The following is a 16,694-nucleotide window of genomic DNA, read 5'->3' as shown; positions in this document are numbered from 1 at the left end:
ACATATCACTGCATGTGATATGTCATAAAGAATAGGACTATGCCCATGGAGAATCACATATACCCTGCCCAATGTCTACTACATATCGCCAGATTTTCTGATATAATGCAGGATATCTCCTTTATCTGACACATGGAAGAATATGGGACCCCCCCTGTAGATCATATTGGGATAAAGTCTTTGAAAAGTCTGTCATCTTATGGGCAAACAGGAAGAAACAGCACAGACACAGGGCAAAGTATTGTTTGTTCTGGAAAGAGGCCAAGGCAGTATTCAGAACAAGGGCCACACTATAGTACATGGCATGACGAAATCCAGGACCTTTAGCATAAGAATAGTAGACACGTTGATGTGTAGGCCATTATAACCAGAGTCATTCCAACATTATGTAGATTACTATCAATCATGGCCGATGCGGTGGGGAGAAGCCACCGAGCACTGTCTCAGGCAGCATGAAAGTGAAGACAGGTTCCCTTTAAATCATCTGAACACTTGGACCCCCACCGATCAAAAACCTTTGCACAGGTTCTTAAAACCACAGTCTACTCTTTTACACCAAGATAGAAATATTTATGGGCAAAACTTTGTCTCTTCTACCCTTCCACATCTTGACATGTCTTCTTTTTCCTCAGATTTGCGTGGGAGTCGCGAAACCGGAGTCTGAAGGTCTCATTAAAGTGTCAAGTGGAAAAAAGAGAGGCCTGGTGCCTCAAGACTGTCTTGTGGAGGTCTGAGGGGCTACACCGGCCTTGGCACATACCTACTGGACAAAACTAATTGTGATTGTGTGCAAAAGCAATAAGGCATTCAGGGGGCTCAGATGCTACTGAGTGGCATGGTAACACTGGGATGACCCAACCTACTTCCATCTAGGTACCCCGCCAATGACAACTTATTGCAGAACCCATAAATGCTGCAACAAGCCTCTTCCGCCGTGTATATATATATATAACTTCAAGTATATAACTGCGTATTTTGCAATATGTCCACCAGGTGTCTGTGACATCATCACTCAGGGCCATCTCTTCAGGGAAAGTCTCTTAGTGACCTCATCCCGGGGTTGGATTGTCATCAGGATCAGCCCTTGGTTTTTACCCAACCTTGCAAGTCTGCTGCAGGAGCGGCTTTCCTCCCAGCACAAAGCACTTGAGGAATAGGGTAATTGTCACAGTCACCTTCAGTTGCATCCCCCCTTCCTTTAAGGGGGAGTAAATCCATCAATATTTATATACCTCTTTAAGAGAAGCGTGGCAGGAGCGTGCCAACCAGAGATCGCAGAGCGCGCACATTCAGCGGGATTGTTGCTCGTCGCTCTTTTAATGACATGCCGCGTGCATTTTTAATGGAGGAGATATGAAATATTCATTTTACACGTCTTTCAATGAACCTGTGATCTAATACCTTCGGAAAATACAAGCAGAAGTTCAGCTACATAAGGCGTAAAGGAGACGGCAGCCGAGCGACAAGAGGAGGCTCATCCGAATTACTTATAGGTGAAGGAGCAAACAAGAGAGCGGTGCATGGGTGCAGAATATAGAGACTATAGCTTGTATGTATTACTTAGGAGGGGGGGGGGGGGTGTATACTGTAGATTTCACAGAGACGTAGCTGAAGGGATTATAGGGTTCTCAAGATAGCAGGTTATAATAGAGTGCATGGGGCAAAACCTGTGGAGGTAGATAGAAGAACAGCATGCAGCCGCAAGCTTCGGAGCCGCTTTCTAGAGAGCAAACAATGTACATAACAAAGAGACAGTGCAAGCGGACAACAATAGAAGAGTGTATGCAGAGAGCTCAGTGCCAGAGATAGAAATGTGCCCACCAGCACCCATTCTCTGTCTCCATTGCTCATCCTCTCATTATATCTGTATATATCTATATAAATGTGTGTACATCCACCCCCGCATCCAGCCTCTAGGCTATTCTCTGAGAGTCCTATGCTCTGCCTGTACCATATCTGTCCTACACAGAGTCACACATCACAAGCCCCCCTGGCAGCTCCAGCACTTCCATCATTACCCTTTCGGTGCTGATCAGGGGGGGATCGGTACCAGTGTAAATATATAGATATATATATGAGTATTACTGTATCTGTTGTCATTAAGGTGTGGGAGGAATAAAATCCCATCGGTGAGCCACCAGCCCTATAGCCAAGCGACTTCTTTTCATCTTTTTCCTTTATTTTTTCCTGTATTATTGCTGTGTCAGCTTTAAGATCCGATGAATAATTCATTTTCTTCCATGGCTGTATCAGTCACCTTCAAAGCTTCCTCCTATTCTCTTTCCACCTTTTAAGTTGTATTATATATCCCGTTGTGTCCTTCAGCTATTCTCGCCCGCTTATCTCTAACTTCTGGTTATTCCATAGATTTATTTGCATTTTGAATAGTTGTCTTTATTTTACAGACTTCCCGCCAATAGACTGGTGTTCTTATCGTCTTCTCATTCTTGCACTTCTTCCTATTCTGTTGTAACCCTCATTCCTTCACTTGTTCAATCCCTCCTTCACCAGCTTTCTTGAAGATAATTCTTAAAGGGGAAGTTTGGCACGGATCAAAAAAAAATTATTCCAGGTGGTGGGAGGTGTGCATAAAAAAGAAGTTATACTCACCTGTCCCGATGCCTGCGTTCTGCTCCTGGACCCCAGCCAGCTGTCTTCTTAGCTCCCCTCCGGTTTCGTCACAATCTGGTTGAAGGATACCCTGCTTTTGACAATACCCACCCACTGGACTTCTCCCTTAAAGTGGTTGTTGACTATTACGAAAAACAAAAAACACACACTTTAAAAAAAAAAAAAAAAAAAAAAAAAAACACAACACACACACCACCCTTGCCCATAGCTTGTGTCTGGAATTGGAACTTCACTCCATTAAAGTGAAACAGTCTCAATTGCAATACCACATACATCCAGTGGACAAGGGTGGTGCTGTCCATGCACTCAGACTTGTGATTATAGGGGTACTCAAGGGCAATTTTTTTTTCTTTCAAATCAACTGGTGCCAGACAGTTATATAGATTTGTGATTTTATTCTGTTTAAAAATTCCAAGTCTTCGAGTACTTAACAGCTGCTGTATGTCCTGCAGGAAGTGATGTATTCTTTTCAGTCTGACACAGTACTCTCTGCTGCCACCTCTGTCCATGTCGGGAACTGTCCAGAGCAGGAGAGGTTTTCTACTGGGGGATTTGCTGCTGTTCTAGACAGTTCCTGACATGGACAGAGGTGGCAGCAGAGAGCACTGTGTCAGTCTGGAAAGAATACACCACTTAAACAGAAGTAAACTACAAATCTGTATAACTTTTTGACAATGGGTAATCTGAAAGAAAAAAAGTTTCACTGGAGTTCCCTTTTAATGAACAACCCCATCTTACATTTAGGCAGGGGGAGCAGGTGCTGACAGTGCTGTGCTCAATAGTGCAACTGGGGTGCATAAACAATCATTTGCGCCCTTTAAATTTCTTATTGTTGCTTTGCCTGTTTACTATTTGGGTGATGGGCGAGTAATAATAATGATAATTTTATTGACCACTTAAACACCGGCCCTTTCACACAGGCCAATTACTAGGAATACGCATTTCTGTGCACAAAGGGGCCAGAGATTGGCTGGTGAACGAGCAAACGCTTGTTTGTGTGGTCAATATGATTAGCATTATTAGCGGAACATTGGGGCCTTTAGATGGATTTTCACCATGCGCAGTACCTTCTATTAATCCTGACCATACAGTGCCCAAATAATACAACAATAACCTGTATGGACACCAGAATTACAATGCCCATTCAGTAACTTTCTATGCATGTATCCTGTACAGCTTTCTTCCATAGGGTTGGATGTCAAATTTGGGATTGGGTGCAATCTACAGTCCCCCAGGCCCATACAAGCCTAAGTGATGCCCTATGTGATTGCACAGGTTGGGCACTACTTTGTGCTGGCTCTGTGTGAATGTATGAGTTTCTATTAGATCAGGAGGTAGGGTTTTGTCAGGGGTAGGGAATCTTCGGCCCACCAGCTGTTGCAAAACTACAACTCCCATCATGCCTGGCCAGCCAAAGCGAAATAAAAAAAAACATGATGTAGACAGGATGGCAAAAGGGGTCACCCCTTGGTGTATCTGGTGGCAAACGGCTGTAGTACCATAACCAGGCTTCACCTTGCCGCAACATAACAGTCAAACCCTATACAGACGTTATAGTCAGTTCCTTTCTTTAAAGGGGTAATTCCGCAAAAAAATCTTTTTCTTTCAAATCAACTGGTTTCAGGAAGTTATATAGATTTGTAATTTACTTCTATTTAAAAATTTTCAAGTCTTCCAGTACTTATCAGCTGCTATATGTTCTGCAGGAAGTGGTGTATTCTTTCCAGTCTGACACGGTGCTCTCTGCTGCCACCTCTGTCCGAGACAGGAACTATTCAGAGCAGTAGCAAACCTTTCCTGCTGTGGACAGTTCCTGTCTCAGACAGAGGTGGCAGCAGAGAGCACCGTGTCAGACTGGAAAGAATACATCACTTCCTGCAGGACATACAGCAGCTGATAAATACTGGAAGACAGGAGTTGTTTTTTTTAAATAGAAGTAAATTACAAATCTATATAACTTTCTTATACCAGTTGATCTGAAAGAAAAATATTTTCGCTGGACAAACCCTTTAATAAACCTATACTAAATCCAAACCTCTTGTCTAGATAGTCACCATCTTCTGTCCGTTCCCCCACCACCACCACCTGTTCCCACTCCCTTATTTTCCACCTTTCTTCCAGTCAAAAACCACATTCAATCCCAAACTCCACACCTCTGCCCTCCAACCTACCCTAATCCCTTCTCTCTTCCTTCTTCGCCTCCCAACTCTGCTCCTCCACTCCCTCACCTCCAACCTGCATTAACCCCTTCTCCCCTCCCATTCCCTGCATTCTCCTGTCCTCATTTCTAGCCTTCCTTTCCCTCCTATCTCCCTGAATCCTCTCCGCTCTCAGTCCGCTCTGTTGCCCACATTCATTCCGCTCCATTTCTTGGTCTTGTCCTTAGGGCTTGCACTGCTTTTTAATGCCATATTCTATCTTGCCCACGCTGCATTGTATAGCAGCACTGAGTACTGTTATTTTTGCCTTCTCTTCCACAACTGCACTATCATAACCCATTGCCTTTCTGAATACCAGGACCCAGTGACCCGTCCTATCAAAAATAGGCGTGTACCAACGTTGCAGTTTGCATGGTCTTAAAGGGTTTCCTTCTCTATATACCTTGTTACCATTGTATCCCATTAGCAGCAATAAAGGACCCAATAAAAGCAACTCTATAACAATAAAGTGGTAGTGACTCTTTTGTTGGGGGTATCTACAGTTATTTTGTGTGTTCTGAACAAGATACACTCATCCTTCCATTAAGATGACTGGTCACTATTGGAAACCATTGGATTTCTGTTGAGTAAATTCTATGGTGGGATATCCTTTCCTGTCCAAGTACCAAGTCATAGAATTTCCAATATGTCCTTTCAATAGTCACTCAAAAGATTATAGAAGGGACTCCACAACCATAAGTGTATATAAGCAGTCCTTAAAGGGGTTGGCATAGGGAGTTGGAAGTATGAATTGCGGGAAGCTCCCTCTTCGAAAAACCTTTCAAGTCTGACGGAGTTCATGCATGGGGCTATGTTCACCGGCGTTGAAGAATCTATTGTTTTCCTGTTCATCAGCTCCATTGTTTGAGCAGAAGAACTGAAAAACAGAGACACAAATGGAGATTAATAGACTGGCTTTAATGGGGTCCATTGGGTTTCTGGCACGATGTCCATCATCCTGATCAATACCATTACAGTATTGATCATCCTGTGGAACAGGACCCTTAGGTATGGGCCTACAGATGTCTATGGGTACCAGCAAAACCTATAATGTGGCCATGTACATGAATGCAGTTCTGAAATTCGTTATAAGAGCATTTTATATTCCATTACAAGTAGAGTTCGTCCAAATCTGAACATATGGGATTTGATTACCGGGGCTTTGTAAGTCAGTTCCATTGAAGTGAATGGAGCTTAATTGCTAACCACACGTGAACTGGAGACAAGAGTGGAGCTGTCTGTGGAAGAAAGTGGCCATGTTTAAGTAGCTCTGGATAACCCCTTTAAGGTAAAAACATACAAATGGTAAGGTAGAAGCTGCTTATATAGTTATGTAGTAGAGATAGTGCTGCTGCAGCAGGTGGGATCCATCGAATACACTGGATGCATTGGAAGGATGCACGACTGTGAATGGGAGACCACAGATGTCCGTTGCATTAGTCTTGGCAGAAGATGTGGATTCTGCAGTAGAAGAGTAGGGACGTAGAGACCAGGGCCCATACTATAATTTCCATTGACTCAAGGTTTAGGAGTGAACTGGAGAGATGTCTCTGTGGTGGAGGCGGCAGGGGATGTATGGAGTTGGGATCTATGGTATGAAGGACACAGTGCAATCCCAGGTTATCCCGAGGCAATGGACGAGTGACACTGGAGCCTATAGACCTATGATCTATAGATCGTTAAAGTCCTAGGAGCGGAAATTAATGTGGGCGGGGTCTCCGGCCCTTCTGGTAAATGACAATATACCATCAGAGTTAATCCATGAAGGTTTTACGGGGCAGTCATGACCTGGAACGATCAGGGGAAATATTGGCTTGCAGAGTTATTGCTTATCACCGCCGAGTAGGATGCAGGCATAGGTTTTGGATGGGCATGAGAACATATGCTGTCAGCTACAATCCACCGCGTACACATTTCCCTTCTTGGCTGATGCCGAAAACATTCACCGCTGTAATCCCCAATCACTTTTATAAGCTTGCTTACAAAGTCCCAATCAGCTAAAAAGGTGCTTTTAGTTGGATGAGAAAAAAAAAAAGAGAAAAAAATGGAAGAGGCCAGGCTACCTCGCTCCTCTCGCCTCACCTCCCTCCACCGGGCCGCTCATCTGGGCAGCGGGGCACACTCACAATCCTTTACCAGCCAACAAGCAGATCGGCTATAAATAATGAGTGGCTTCCTGGCTTTATGCACACCCAGTTAGCTCTGCGCATTACGCTCCATTAACCCCTCCCCTGCTGAGGGGGGAAAGAAAAGATGACAAAGAGACTCAACCGGGTAATTTTCAGGAAATCTGAACCAAAAGAAATACGTATTTGGGCACGTAGCGATGAGCTGAGAAGATCCAAAGGATTTATTCTTTTACTTTTAAGCTTCGTTTAGGTCAAATCGGCCAAATCTACTTACGCCACTATTAAGAAATAAAGGAAGTCTATGAGCTGCAGTCGGCGTACGTGGTGCGGAGTATTGGGAGGACTGTAAAGTTAAAGAGCCACAGGTCTTATTCAGGCTCTCTAGGGGCAGCTACATTCTCTGGAAGGTCTTGTCCCGGATTAGTCTATAGACCATATCCCATTTTCTAGCATAACGCAATGGCAGGATATGGCTTGCTACGGGGCCGCGGTCACACGGACACGGATCACTGTTGCGAAGATAAAACTCCCAGCAGGCTTCGACAGCAACATCTGGTAAGCCATGGATTGGAGAGCAAGACCATTGAGATCTTATAGTAAATGTCAATTCAGGGCTAGTAAAGTGGTTAATCGCCCACACCGATGAGACCCCCAGGAGTCACTGTAATTTACCATTGACACCATCACTAGCCTGGACCAGGAAATGTAAAATTAATCTTGTACTGACCAAGGAATTACCACTGAATCCTTATGACCTCCACTGATTTTGAATCGACAAGAATAAAGAGATGTACTTTTTGTTTTTAGGCCAAGACATGTTTGACATGTAAGACGAGATCCCGGGGAGGGGAGTGGGGAGATGTCGGTGACTAGATAAAGAACGGGCATGGCCATGGGAGGCTTATGCCATAGAGAGAACATCAGGTGCCAAAGGACCCCCCCCCCCCCCCCCCCCCCCCCCCCCCCCCCCCCCCCCCCCCCCCAAGAGCTAAAAAAATAAAATTTTCCAAAACCTAGCTGGTCTTACTCACCAAGTCCCCATGAGTATTTTGAGTCGTCTCCCGTCTTTCTAGCTGTGCCGTTGCATAGTTACAAGTTTTTTAAAACGCCGATCTATATCCAACATGGCGCTGGCCAGAAAACTACATCTTCCATCATGCAATGCTTATGCCTGATTGGTCCATCATGTAGCAGAGCTGATATTCACAAGACATAGCAGAGTTGAGGCAGTGACATAGCAGTGTTGAAATAGTGACACAGCAGAGTTGAGGCAGTGACATAGCAGAGTTGAGCTAGTAAGTTGAGGAAAGGGTCCGCGGGTGAGCACGGGGGGGGGGGGGGGGGGGGGGGGAGGGGGAACACGAGTGAGGCCGCGGGTGATTGATTCCGAGGGTGAAAGCCGGGGATGGCCGTGGATGAGCTGAGGGGGTGGGGGGTGCCGAGGGGTGAGCACCAGAGGGGAAGTTTCGGGTGAGTGCCGGGGCGAGGGAAGAGAGGGTGTGCGGGTGAGCGCTGGGGGGCACAGAGTGCGGGTGATAGAGAGGCTGCTGTCAAAGAAGGAGACAGTGGTCACTATCTCAGTGTCCTCCTTCACTTCAGTGGGCTGGGTTAGAAGCGCTAACCCAGCCCATTGAAGAGACGGAGGACCTGTGATCCCGACACAGAGGACGGCGAACGAAAATTCATATGTCAGAGATCACATCTTTTGAGCTGACCTCAAAATCATTGTAAATCATTCCCAAGTCTTTCAATGTAAAAACCCATTGTTCATAGTATATATCCAAACGCAATTAGGATCATATTTAAAATCATGATTACGATTGCATTAACGACTTTTCATAGCGATTTATCTTCTCGTTTAAAAGAAAAAAATTGCCGCTTGTCCTTCGCTTAAACGAGTTATGTGTACATGTAAAAGTATGTACCATTACGCTACTATAAGTTAAAGCCATATTACACGGCAGGATATATGGGGGAAGCGAGGGATAGTAAAGTTTTTAATTTTATATTCAGCCAATAATAAGCATAAACTAAACCTGTTCATTATGAGAGAGGTGACCCTGAAATAGTCTCAGCAGGTGTCCACATAAAATGCATACGGTAAGTCCTTAATCTGTCCTTGCCATAAGGGAAACCATGTAAACATGCAGTGACTCCCTAGTGGGCTTGTGCTTATTCACAGCAGCCAATCAGAGCAGCAGAGCTGCAGTACTGAGCATAGTGTAGGGACACAGCAGGATACATTACCGATGTTATAGCAAAGTTTCAGACTTTTATAGCTCAGCTACAATTCTACCAATAAACACCATGGTGTCAAGTGCTAATGTGAACAGAGCCTGAAAAGTCGAAAAATAGGCAAGAACGTCTCAATACTATATCTGTTAATAGGTCTCTACTGGGGGTGCAGTCACTAGGTATTTATAGATGACAGCTTTGCCTTACTACATCATTAACCTTGTGACGGAGATGACATTATCCAACCATCTATATCTGCACAAGAGTGACATGCTGAAAGCAGGGATCCCACTTATACTTACAGGTTACATTATAGGACCCCTTGTGGTCTCACGGACAGCTGGAGGTGATCCTTTAATGAAACATTCCTCCTGTACAATCAATGATGTCTTAAATCAGATAATTATTTCTTGTAACCCGAGGCATATCTTAAAGTGATATTGACCACCCTCTTACTCTATGTGCGGTTCTCTGCACCAACCACAAGCTTAGATGCTGCATGTTTGATAAAAATGTCCACTAATAAAATGAAGAGATTTTAGAGCAGAAAGATAATCGACTAGGGGGGCTTCCTGTGAAGCCCCGCCCAAATGACACTTAAAAAGGTATTGCCCACTTCATAGTAAAATTGTACTTCATAGAGCTAAAATCAGATTCCCCTCCTCCAGGCTGTGCTGCCCTGCTCTGTGGTGAGTCTGTCCAAAGATGGCTGACATGGAGAAGCATGTGACCGTGACCATGCCCTGCCCCAAGTGTCCAACTCTGAACCTGTATATGCCTATGGAGGACACTGGGGGCGGGGCATGGTCACATGCTCCTCCATGTCGGCCATCTTTTGGACAAACTCACCACAGAGCAGGACAGCACAGCCTGGAGGAGGAGGGTCTGATTTTAGCTCTATGCGGTACACAGGTGTGGTGTCCCACCACGGGTTTGCTATTAGTTACACCCTTCGTAAAAGCCTGTACTTTTTCTAGTGTAAGTGGTGATGTAGTAGTGCTAAAGTTTCACCACAAGATGTCGCTATCGCAAGTATGTGTATTCCGTTGTTGCACAGCTGTAGTATTAAAGGGGGTTTTGTTTGTTTGTATGTCACATACAGAGAAAGGAGAGTACACTCTTCTTCTATCCTATCATTTCTCTCTTTAATTATCACATATGCACTCCTCACCCATTCACAGCACACCTTACAGGGGCCGTAGATAGGAAGTCATATGGGTAGAGAAAGTTCAGTGTCTTTTGTCGCTAGACTCTGTAGAGGAAGGACACAAGCCAGAACGCTCTCTACAGTGGTCCAGTTGGGCCCTGGTCCTCTGCCAGGTCCCCAGTCTCAGTGTGCAGTCTAGAAGCAGACCTAGGCACATGCAACCTACAGCTTATTCTCAAGTAACTCCACTCAACACTATGCAGTGTTAAACCCTTCACTAGAGAGGACATATCAGAGATCATCTCAACCCATGCAGTGGACAAGGAAAGACACAGTGCAGGACAGTATCCATAAAGAAATTAAAGGAACTGATCAGGATAGAGCAAAGTTGCTAGAAGCCTATGAACGCTATCTCGCAGCATGGGTGTAAGCAGGGAACCCTCAGCACTCCACTCATCCCAGGTAACAAGGTCTGGTCCTCTGACACTGGTATGGCAATGGGTGGTGCAAAGACCAAAGAGTCAAAACACAGGCACTCACAAGCATTCTCTCTCTTCTCAACTATTCTTCTATTTCTACCTCCAACATCCCAGCAGAGGACAGTACTACTTGGGATGGGACTCTCACGACATCCTCCTCTCTACTCTTCTGATTCTTTGTACCTCTCAGCACGCAGCTCAGTCAGCATGACTGTACCACTCTCTATACTTTCACTACAGATCTGGATCCTAAGTTATCAAGTGTCTTATCAAGTGAAACGTCTTATGTCGATGCAAAGCTGTATAATCTGCTGCATACAAGTATCTTCAGAGTAAACCAGATTTTATTTATGATAAAGAGACTGTGATTCTTCGTCAAGCACCAACACAGTATACTGTACACACACTCCTTGGGTCAACTCCCCTTTCTGTGGGTGGCAGTGCCAATAGTCCGGGTGGGCCACTACTCCACGCATGGCCACCGTGATAAGTACCCAAGGGACCCCGCAACAACCAGGCAGGTCACTGTCCACAGGGGAAAAAGGTATAACCGGCCCTTTAAAATAAAAGCAGGTGTGCCACCATACCTGTTTGCCCAACCAGAACTGCCGTCGCAACATAACATCACTGGGCCCGGCTATATCTTGGCCAACCACCATAGAACTGGCGTCACACTTTACCATCTGACAAGTGACCGGCCGTACCTCCACACCAGGGGTCACCACGCAGGGAGCTGCTGTCAGTAAGGGCTGCGAGTACGCTTACTAATACTGTACATTGAGCAATTTTACCAACCCCTTTAACTGGTGAAATAAAGAGAGAGTATGGGGGGTACCCGTTACTTTAAAAAAGAAAAAAAAATACTTTTGACATGCCCTGTGTATAGGGGATAGCTATTGATCTTAGGGTAACCTCTTTAATATAACCTATTTATCACTTTTTGGGACTCTAATATACCTTGGACGTACGGCTGCTTCATGGGATCTGTCAAACAGAGACTCCCATGTTATTTGTGTACTTATACTGCTCTATGGAACATAGTCAAGGAAATTGTAGCTGTGATCATATGATCACTGGTATAACACTGCAGTACTTCTTTATTTCCGTGTATTATAGCTGACAGGCTGTCTATCAGGCTTTCATACACGGCACACCCAGGGCCATTATGAATCTGTCTGCCACCGCAATGATTGGCAGGGTTGATGAGATACAGGCCCGGCTTCCACCCTCCACTTAGATGATGATAAGTGTCTGGTGTTTCGCCTCAAGCCACATCTAGCCATGATGTACAGGGCAGGAAGAGGTTAATATACTGAAGTTGAAGGCACTGGGTGATATACACGTCATTGAATGCCTGTCTTTCCCCCCCATACAGCTTTCATATGATTGTCACAATAAATTATTGATTGCCTTTCTCAGTGTGAACAGTGTCACAATGTAATCACTACACGGAAGGGGCTCCAGCAGTATCTCATATACCTGATAGAGACCCCAGTGCTGGTTTATTATTAAAGAGGACAGGGGACTTAATGGGGTTACAACGAGAGAGTCGGAGCCAACCTGCACAGAAAAAGCGTCAAGTCAATTTTTCAAAGTGACACCTCATGGTTTTGGGGGTGGTTTCTGGCCAAAATCATGCTGGTTTTGCTCACGTGAAAATACACTTAGTTGTCACCGCACAGCACTTGCTTCTCTGTGCTATGCCATGACATAGGGCAAATGAAAGTGCAGGCTGGCGCTGTGTTGGGAAATTATTTATACACTATTATACATAGAATGTGGTAGGCAGAAGGGGTTATTGATGCACTGTGTGTACAAAGTGATGAAACAGCAAGGAAAGGGTTACACCAGGGGTAGGGAACCTTGGCAACCTTGTATGGACAGCCAAAGCTTTAGCTGTCCAGGTATGATGGGAGTTGTAGTTTTGCAACAGCTGGAGAGCCAAGGTTCCCTACTCCTGGGTTACACTAAGCACTAGAGAGGAGCGAACTTCGAGCAGGTTTGGGTTCTTCCAAACTCGAAATCTCACCATTGGATTACTGGTGGTTGAAGTTGGATGAAGCCCTAGGAAGTCCTGGAAAACATAGATCCAGCCATAGGCCTCTCCTGCCACAGGACCCCTCTGGCCTCTGCTGTCTCTCTACCTGTCTGACGTCACTACAGGAGATGTAGTCACTACCTCTGTCCTGTCTGTCACCAATGGGAACACGTCTCACAGTCCAAATAGTAGTCTCATCATAGGCTAAGAACACGGCTGTCACATCATAGCGCAATGCAGAATACAACCAAGTGATATCGGGCTGAACCGATGGTCACATTTCTCCCCCAGTGCGAGTAGGAAGACACTGTCTGGATTCGACAGAGGAAGCCCATTTGTCCAAACCAAAACGGCAGGGTCATGATAACTAGCAACTTATTTGGCCAATTGCCATTTCTCCCAAAAGTGGCCTCCATATAGAAAATACAGACTACAATGTCCATCATATGATGTCTAGTGTTAAAGGGGAACTCTGGCAAACAAAATTCTTTCAAATCAACCAGTATTAGCAAGTTATATAGATTTGTAATTTACTTATATTTTAAAATTTTAAGCCTTCCAGTACTTATTAGCTGCTGTATGTCCTGCAGGAAGTGATGTATTATTTTCAGTCTGACACAGTGCTGTCTGCTGCCACTTCTGTCCATGTCAGGAACTGCCCAGAGCTTGAGATGCTTTCTATGGGGATTTGTTGCTGCTCTGGACAGTTCCTGACATGGACAGAGGTGGCAGCAGAGAGCACTGTGTCAGACTGGAAAGAATACACCACTTTCTGCTGTACACACAGAAGCTGATAAGTGCTGGAAGACTGGAGATTTTTAAATAGAAGTAAATTACAAATCTACATAGCTTTTTGCCATCAGCTGATATGAAAGAATTTTTTTTTTGCTGCAGTACCCCTTTAAGAGCTTATTAAAAACTTTGATGACGCAAAGAGGATGAATACCCAGCACTGGTTACAGCCACGCGCCTCATAGCCATGTTAATAATTACGTTAATTTGCCCCGGATTTCATTTTACGCTCTTTTTTGCTGTCTCAGCCATATTTGTTCTATTCTCAGCCTCCGCATCAATCCTGCGCCTGGAGCTTTAGGTTCTGCAGATTTTCCCATATTACTTGTATCAATATTTGCCATGCTGCGATGTGTAAGGAGTGTAATAGAGCGTGCATGTCCGGCCAAACACACCACAGCTTCTCGCTTTTCATTCTTAGTTTGACACTAGGACACCGTCCGCTAGATAGATGCGCAGTTATATACAGTTCTACCATCAATATTAATCTCTGTAAAGCACCAGCTCTAGCTGCAGGATATAAGCCCTGCACTTTGCGAGTGCTGCAAAGCCTATAAATCCAAGGGGAGGTCAAATTGACAGCTAGAGAGAGGTTACGTAGACACAAGACAAGGCTCTGCACTTAGGTGCTAATACTACACCAGGGGGGGGCGGATAGAACCGTCGCCATATGAGATCGGGAGCCCCAGTATAGATCAGCGGTGCCAAGGGAAAATGGCGACAAAGTGCAAACAGACATGGAAAAGCCTTTAGACCAAGAGGCTCAGGTTTCATGCTGACCTTCAGCCGTCTGGTGCCCGGTTGACAGCTCCATTATGACAGCGGAGTGAGCGCTGGGATTCAGAATTTGTTGCATCTCTTTGTATCATCCCTGACTACAGACAATGGATATTGATTTCAGGTGTCGCACAATGTAGGGAAGAAGCTGACATACAAATCCTGATTGATGCGAGGAGTAGACCAGCAAATGGAAGACTTACCTCCGCACGCTACAGTATGAAGAGGCCACAATCCCAGCACGTCGTCCTGTGCAGACTCACTAGAAGAGTTGAGAAATATGAAGTGTAAAACTGAGCGCCGTAAATATTCACAATCCATGTTTTTTATTTTTATTTTGTAATTTTTCAACATGCCGATAAGTTAGGCTTCACTTCATTCTTTTCCAGAGATTTTGCAGAATTCATGGCAAAAATGTGAGTTTGCCTCAAGGATGAGTTCACACACGACAGAATTGCAGGGCATTTGACACTAAGTTTCATACTGTCAGTTTGACTGGGATTACTTTTCATCCTGCTGTCCTACCGCAACCACTGATTGGCTGAGCTGGACATTAGGATGCCAGGAGCCACAGAAGCAGGCCAGAGCGTGGACCAGGTAATGTATGCATCAGGCTGGGTTAAAGGGATTATCCAGCACTACAAAACATGGTCACTTTTCCCCCTCTCATCTCCAGGTCAGGTGTGGTTTGCAATGAAGCTCCATTTACTTCAATGGAACGGAGTTTGAAACCCCAACCAATCTGGAGACGAGAGGGGGAAAGTGGCCATGTTTTTGTAGCCCTGAGTAACCCCTTTGAGGGCGGCGTTTACATACTCGCCATGGGATGAAAATTCCACTGCAAGTATGTAATCCTAGTCAAACTGACAGTATGGAACTCAGTGTGAAATCCACTGCGATTCCATTACGTGTGAAGCCACCCTACAAAAAATAAAAATTCAAACCAACTGGTGTAAGAAAGTTAAAGATTTGTAAATTACTTCTATTCAAAAAGTCTCTAGCCTTCCTGTGCTTATCAGCTGCTGTATGTCCTGCATGGTATATTCTTTTCAGTGTGACAGTTCTCTCTGCTGCCACCTCTGTCTAAAACAGGAACTGCCCAGAGTAATAAATCCCCATAGAAAACCTCTCCTGCTGTGGACAGTTCCTGACATTGGCATAGAAGTAATTCACAAATCTGAATAACTTTCAGACACCAGTTGTTTTGAAAACAATTTTCCCCAACAAAAGTACCCCTAACGTGTACCTATCATTAAAACAAACCTCTGACATGTCATAGCTACTTATGAGAAGTTTGTATCAGTGGGGTCCAGGTGCTAAGACCCCCCACCTATTGCTTAAAGAAAGGGGAAGAGGCCCTCATCGCTCTGCCCTGACCAGCTAATAAAAGCAGTATCCGGAATAATGAAGCCTACGATGTTCCGGTAACTTCAGAAAGATCAAACATGGTGTAAAGTGAAACTGGCTCAGTTGCCCCTAGCAACCAACCAGATTCCACCTTTTATTCCTCACTCTTTGGAAAATGAAAGGTAGAATCTGATTGGTTGCTAGGGGCAACTCAGCCAGTTTCACTTTACACCATGTTTGATAAATCTTCCCCATAAGGCCCCATTCCCACTGAGGAAAGGTAGCAGAATTCCGCGACGGAATTGTCCGCCGCGGAATGCCGTTAGACTCCCATTATGAGCGGGAGGCTATGGGACGCGCGCTCCTGCTCTGTACGCGCTGAAGAATGAACATGTTCATTCTTCAGTGCGGACAGGACAGGAGTGCACGCCTCTCATAGACTCCCATTATGAGCGGGAGACTAACGGCATTCCACGGCGGACAATTCCGTCGCGGAATTCCGCTACCTTTCCTCAGTGGGAACGGGGCCTAATGCTGAATGTTAGAGGCAAATAACCTGTGGGAAAACTACAACTCCCAGCATGCCTTCACAGCCTTTGGGTCATGCTGGGATTGTAGTTTTGTTATATAGCCTTTAGGCTAAAGCCATTGCTGCCTAGGTTAACCCCTTGTCTGGCCTCACCCTAAGGACAGGCTTACAGTTTTTTTTACGGATTTTTTGGCCATGTAAAACATACCGGCAAAGGCTAATGTGGTAGAAAATATCCTGCATTACTGCAGATGGAAGGGTGCCAGGCAGACAAATACTTCAGAGCCTGCAGCGTCCGTACAATGCAGTCATGAGGCAGAGTGGAGGCCAAGCCTCGCGCCCTTGAATATTTATGTCTTCTGCTTAATACCATAAGTTTAAGCTTCTAGGAA

The 16,694-nt window shown here is 45.1% G+C and overlaps 1 protein-coding gene across 1 annotated transcript in view; it reads left to right on the top strand.

Annotated features, from left to right (window-relative positions):
• STAC2 (SH3 and cysteine rich domain 2) overlaps nt 1-2,758 on the top strand; it is a 44,523-nt gene extending 41,765 nt beyond the window's left edge. The window contains exon 11 of the mRNA XM_069952410.1: nt 633-2,758. Within this exon, the coding sequence (XP_069808511.1) occupies nt 633-734 (102 nt within the window). The 3' untranslated portion in view covers nt 735-2,758. The remainder of the gene's footprint in view (nt 1-632) is intronic.
• The last annotated feature ends 13,936 nt before the right edge of the window (nt 2,759-16,694 follow it).

This window comes from Dendropsophus ebraccatus, chromosome 14 (genome assembly GCF_027789765.1).
Source record: "Dendropsophus ebraccatus isolate aDenEbr1 chromosome 14, aDenEbr1.pat, whole genome shotgun sequence".
Lineage (NCBI taxonomy): Eukaryota > Metazoa > Chordata > Amphibia > Anura > Hylidae > Dendropsophus > Dendropsophus ebraccatus.
This window is presented reverse-complemented; position numbering and strand designations above follow the sequence as displayed.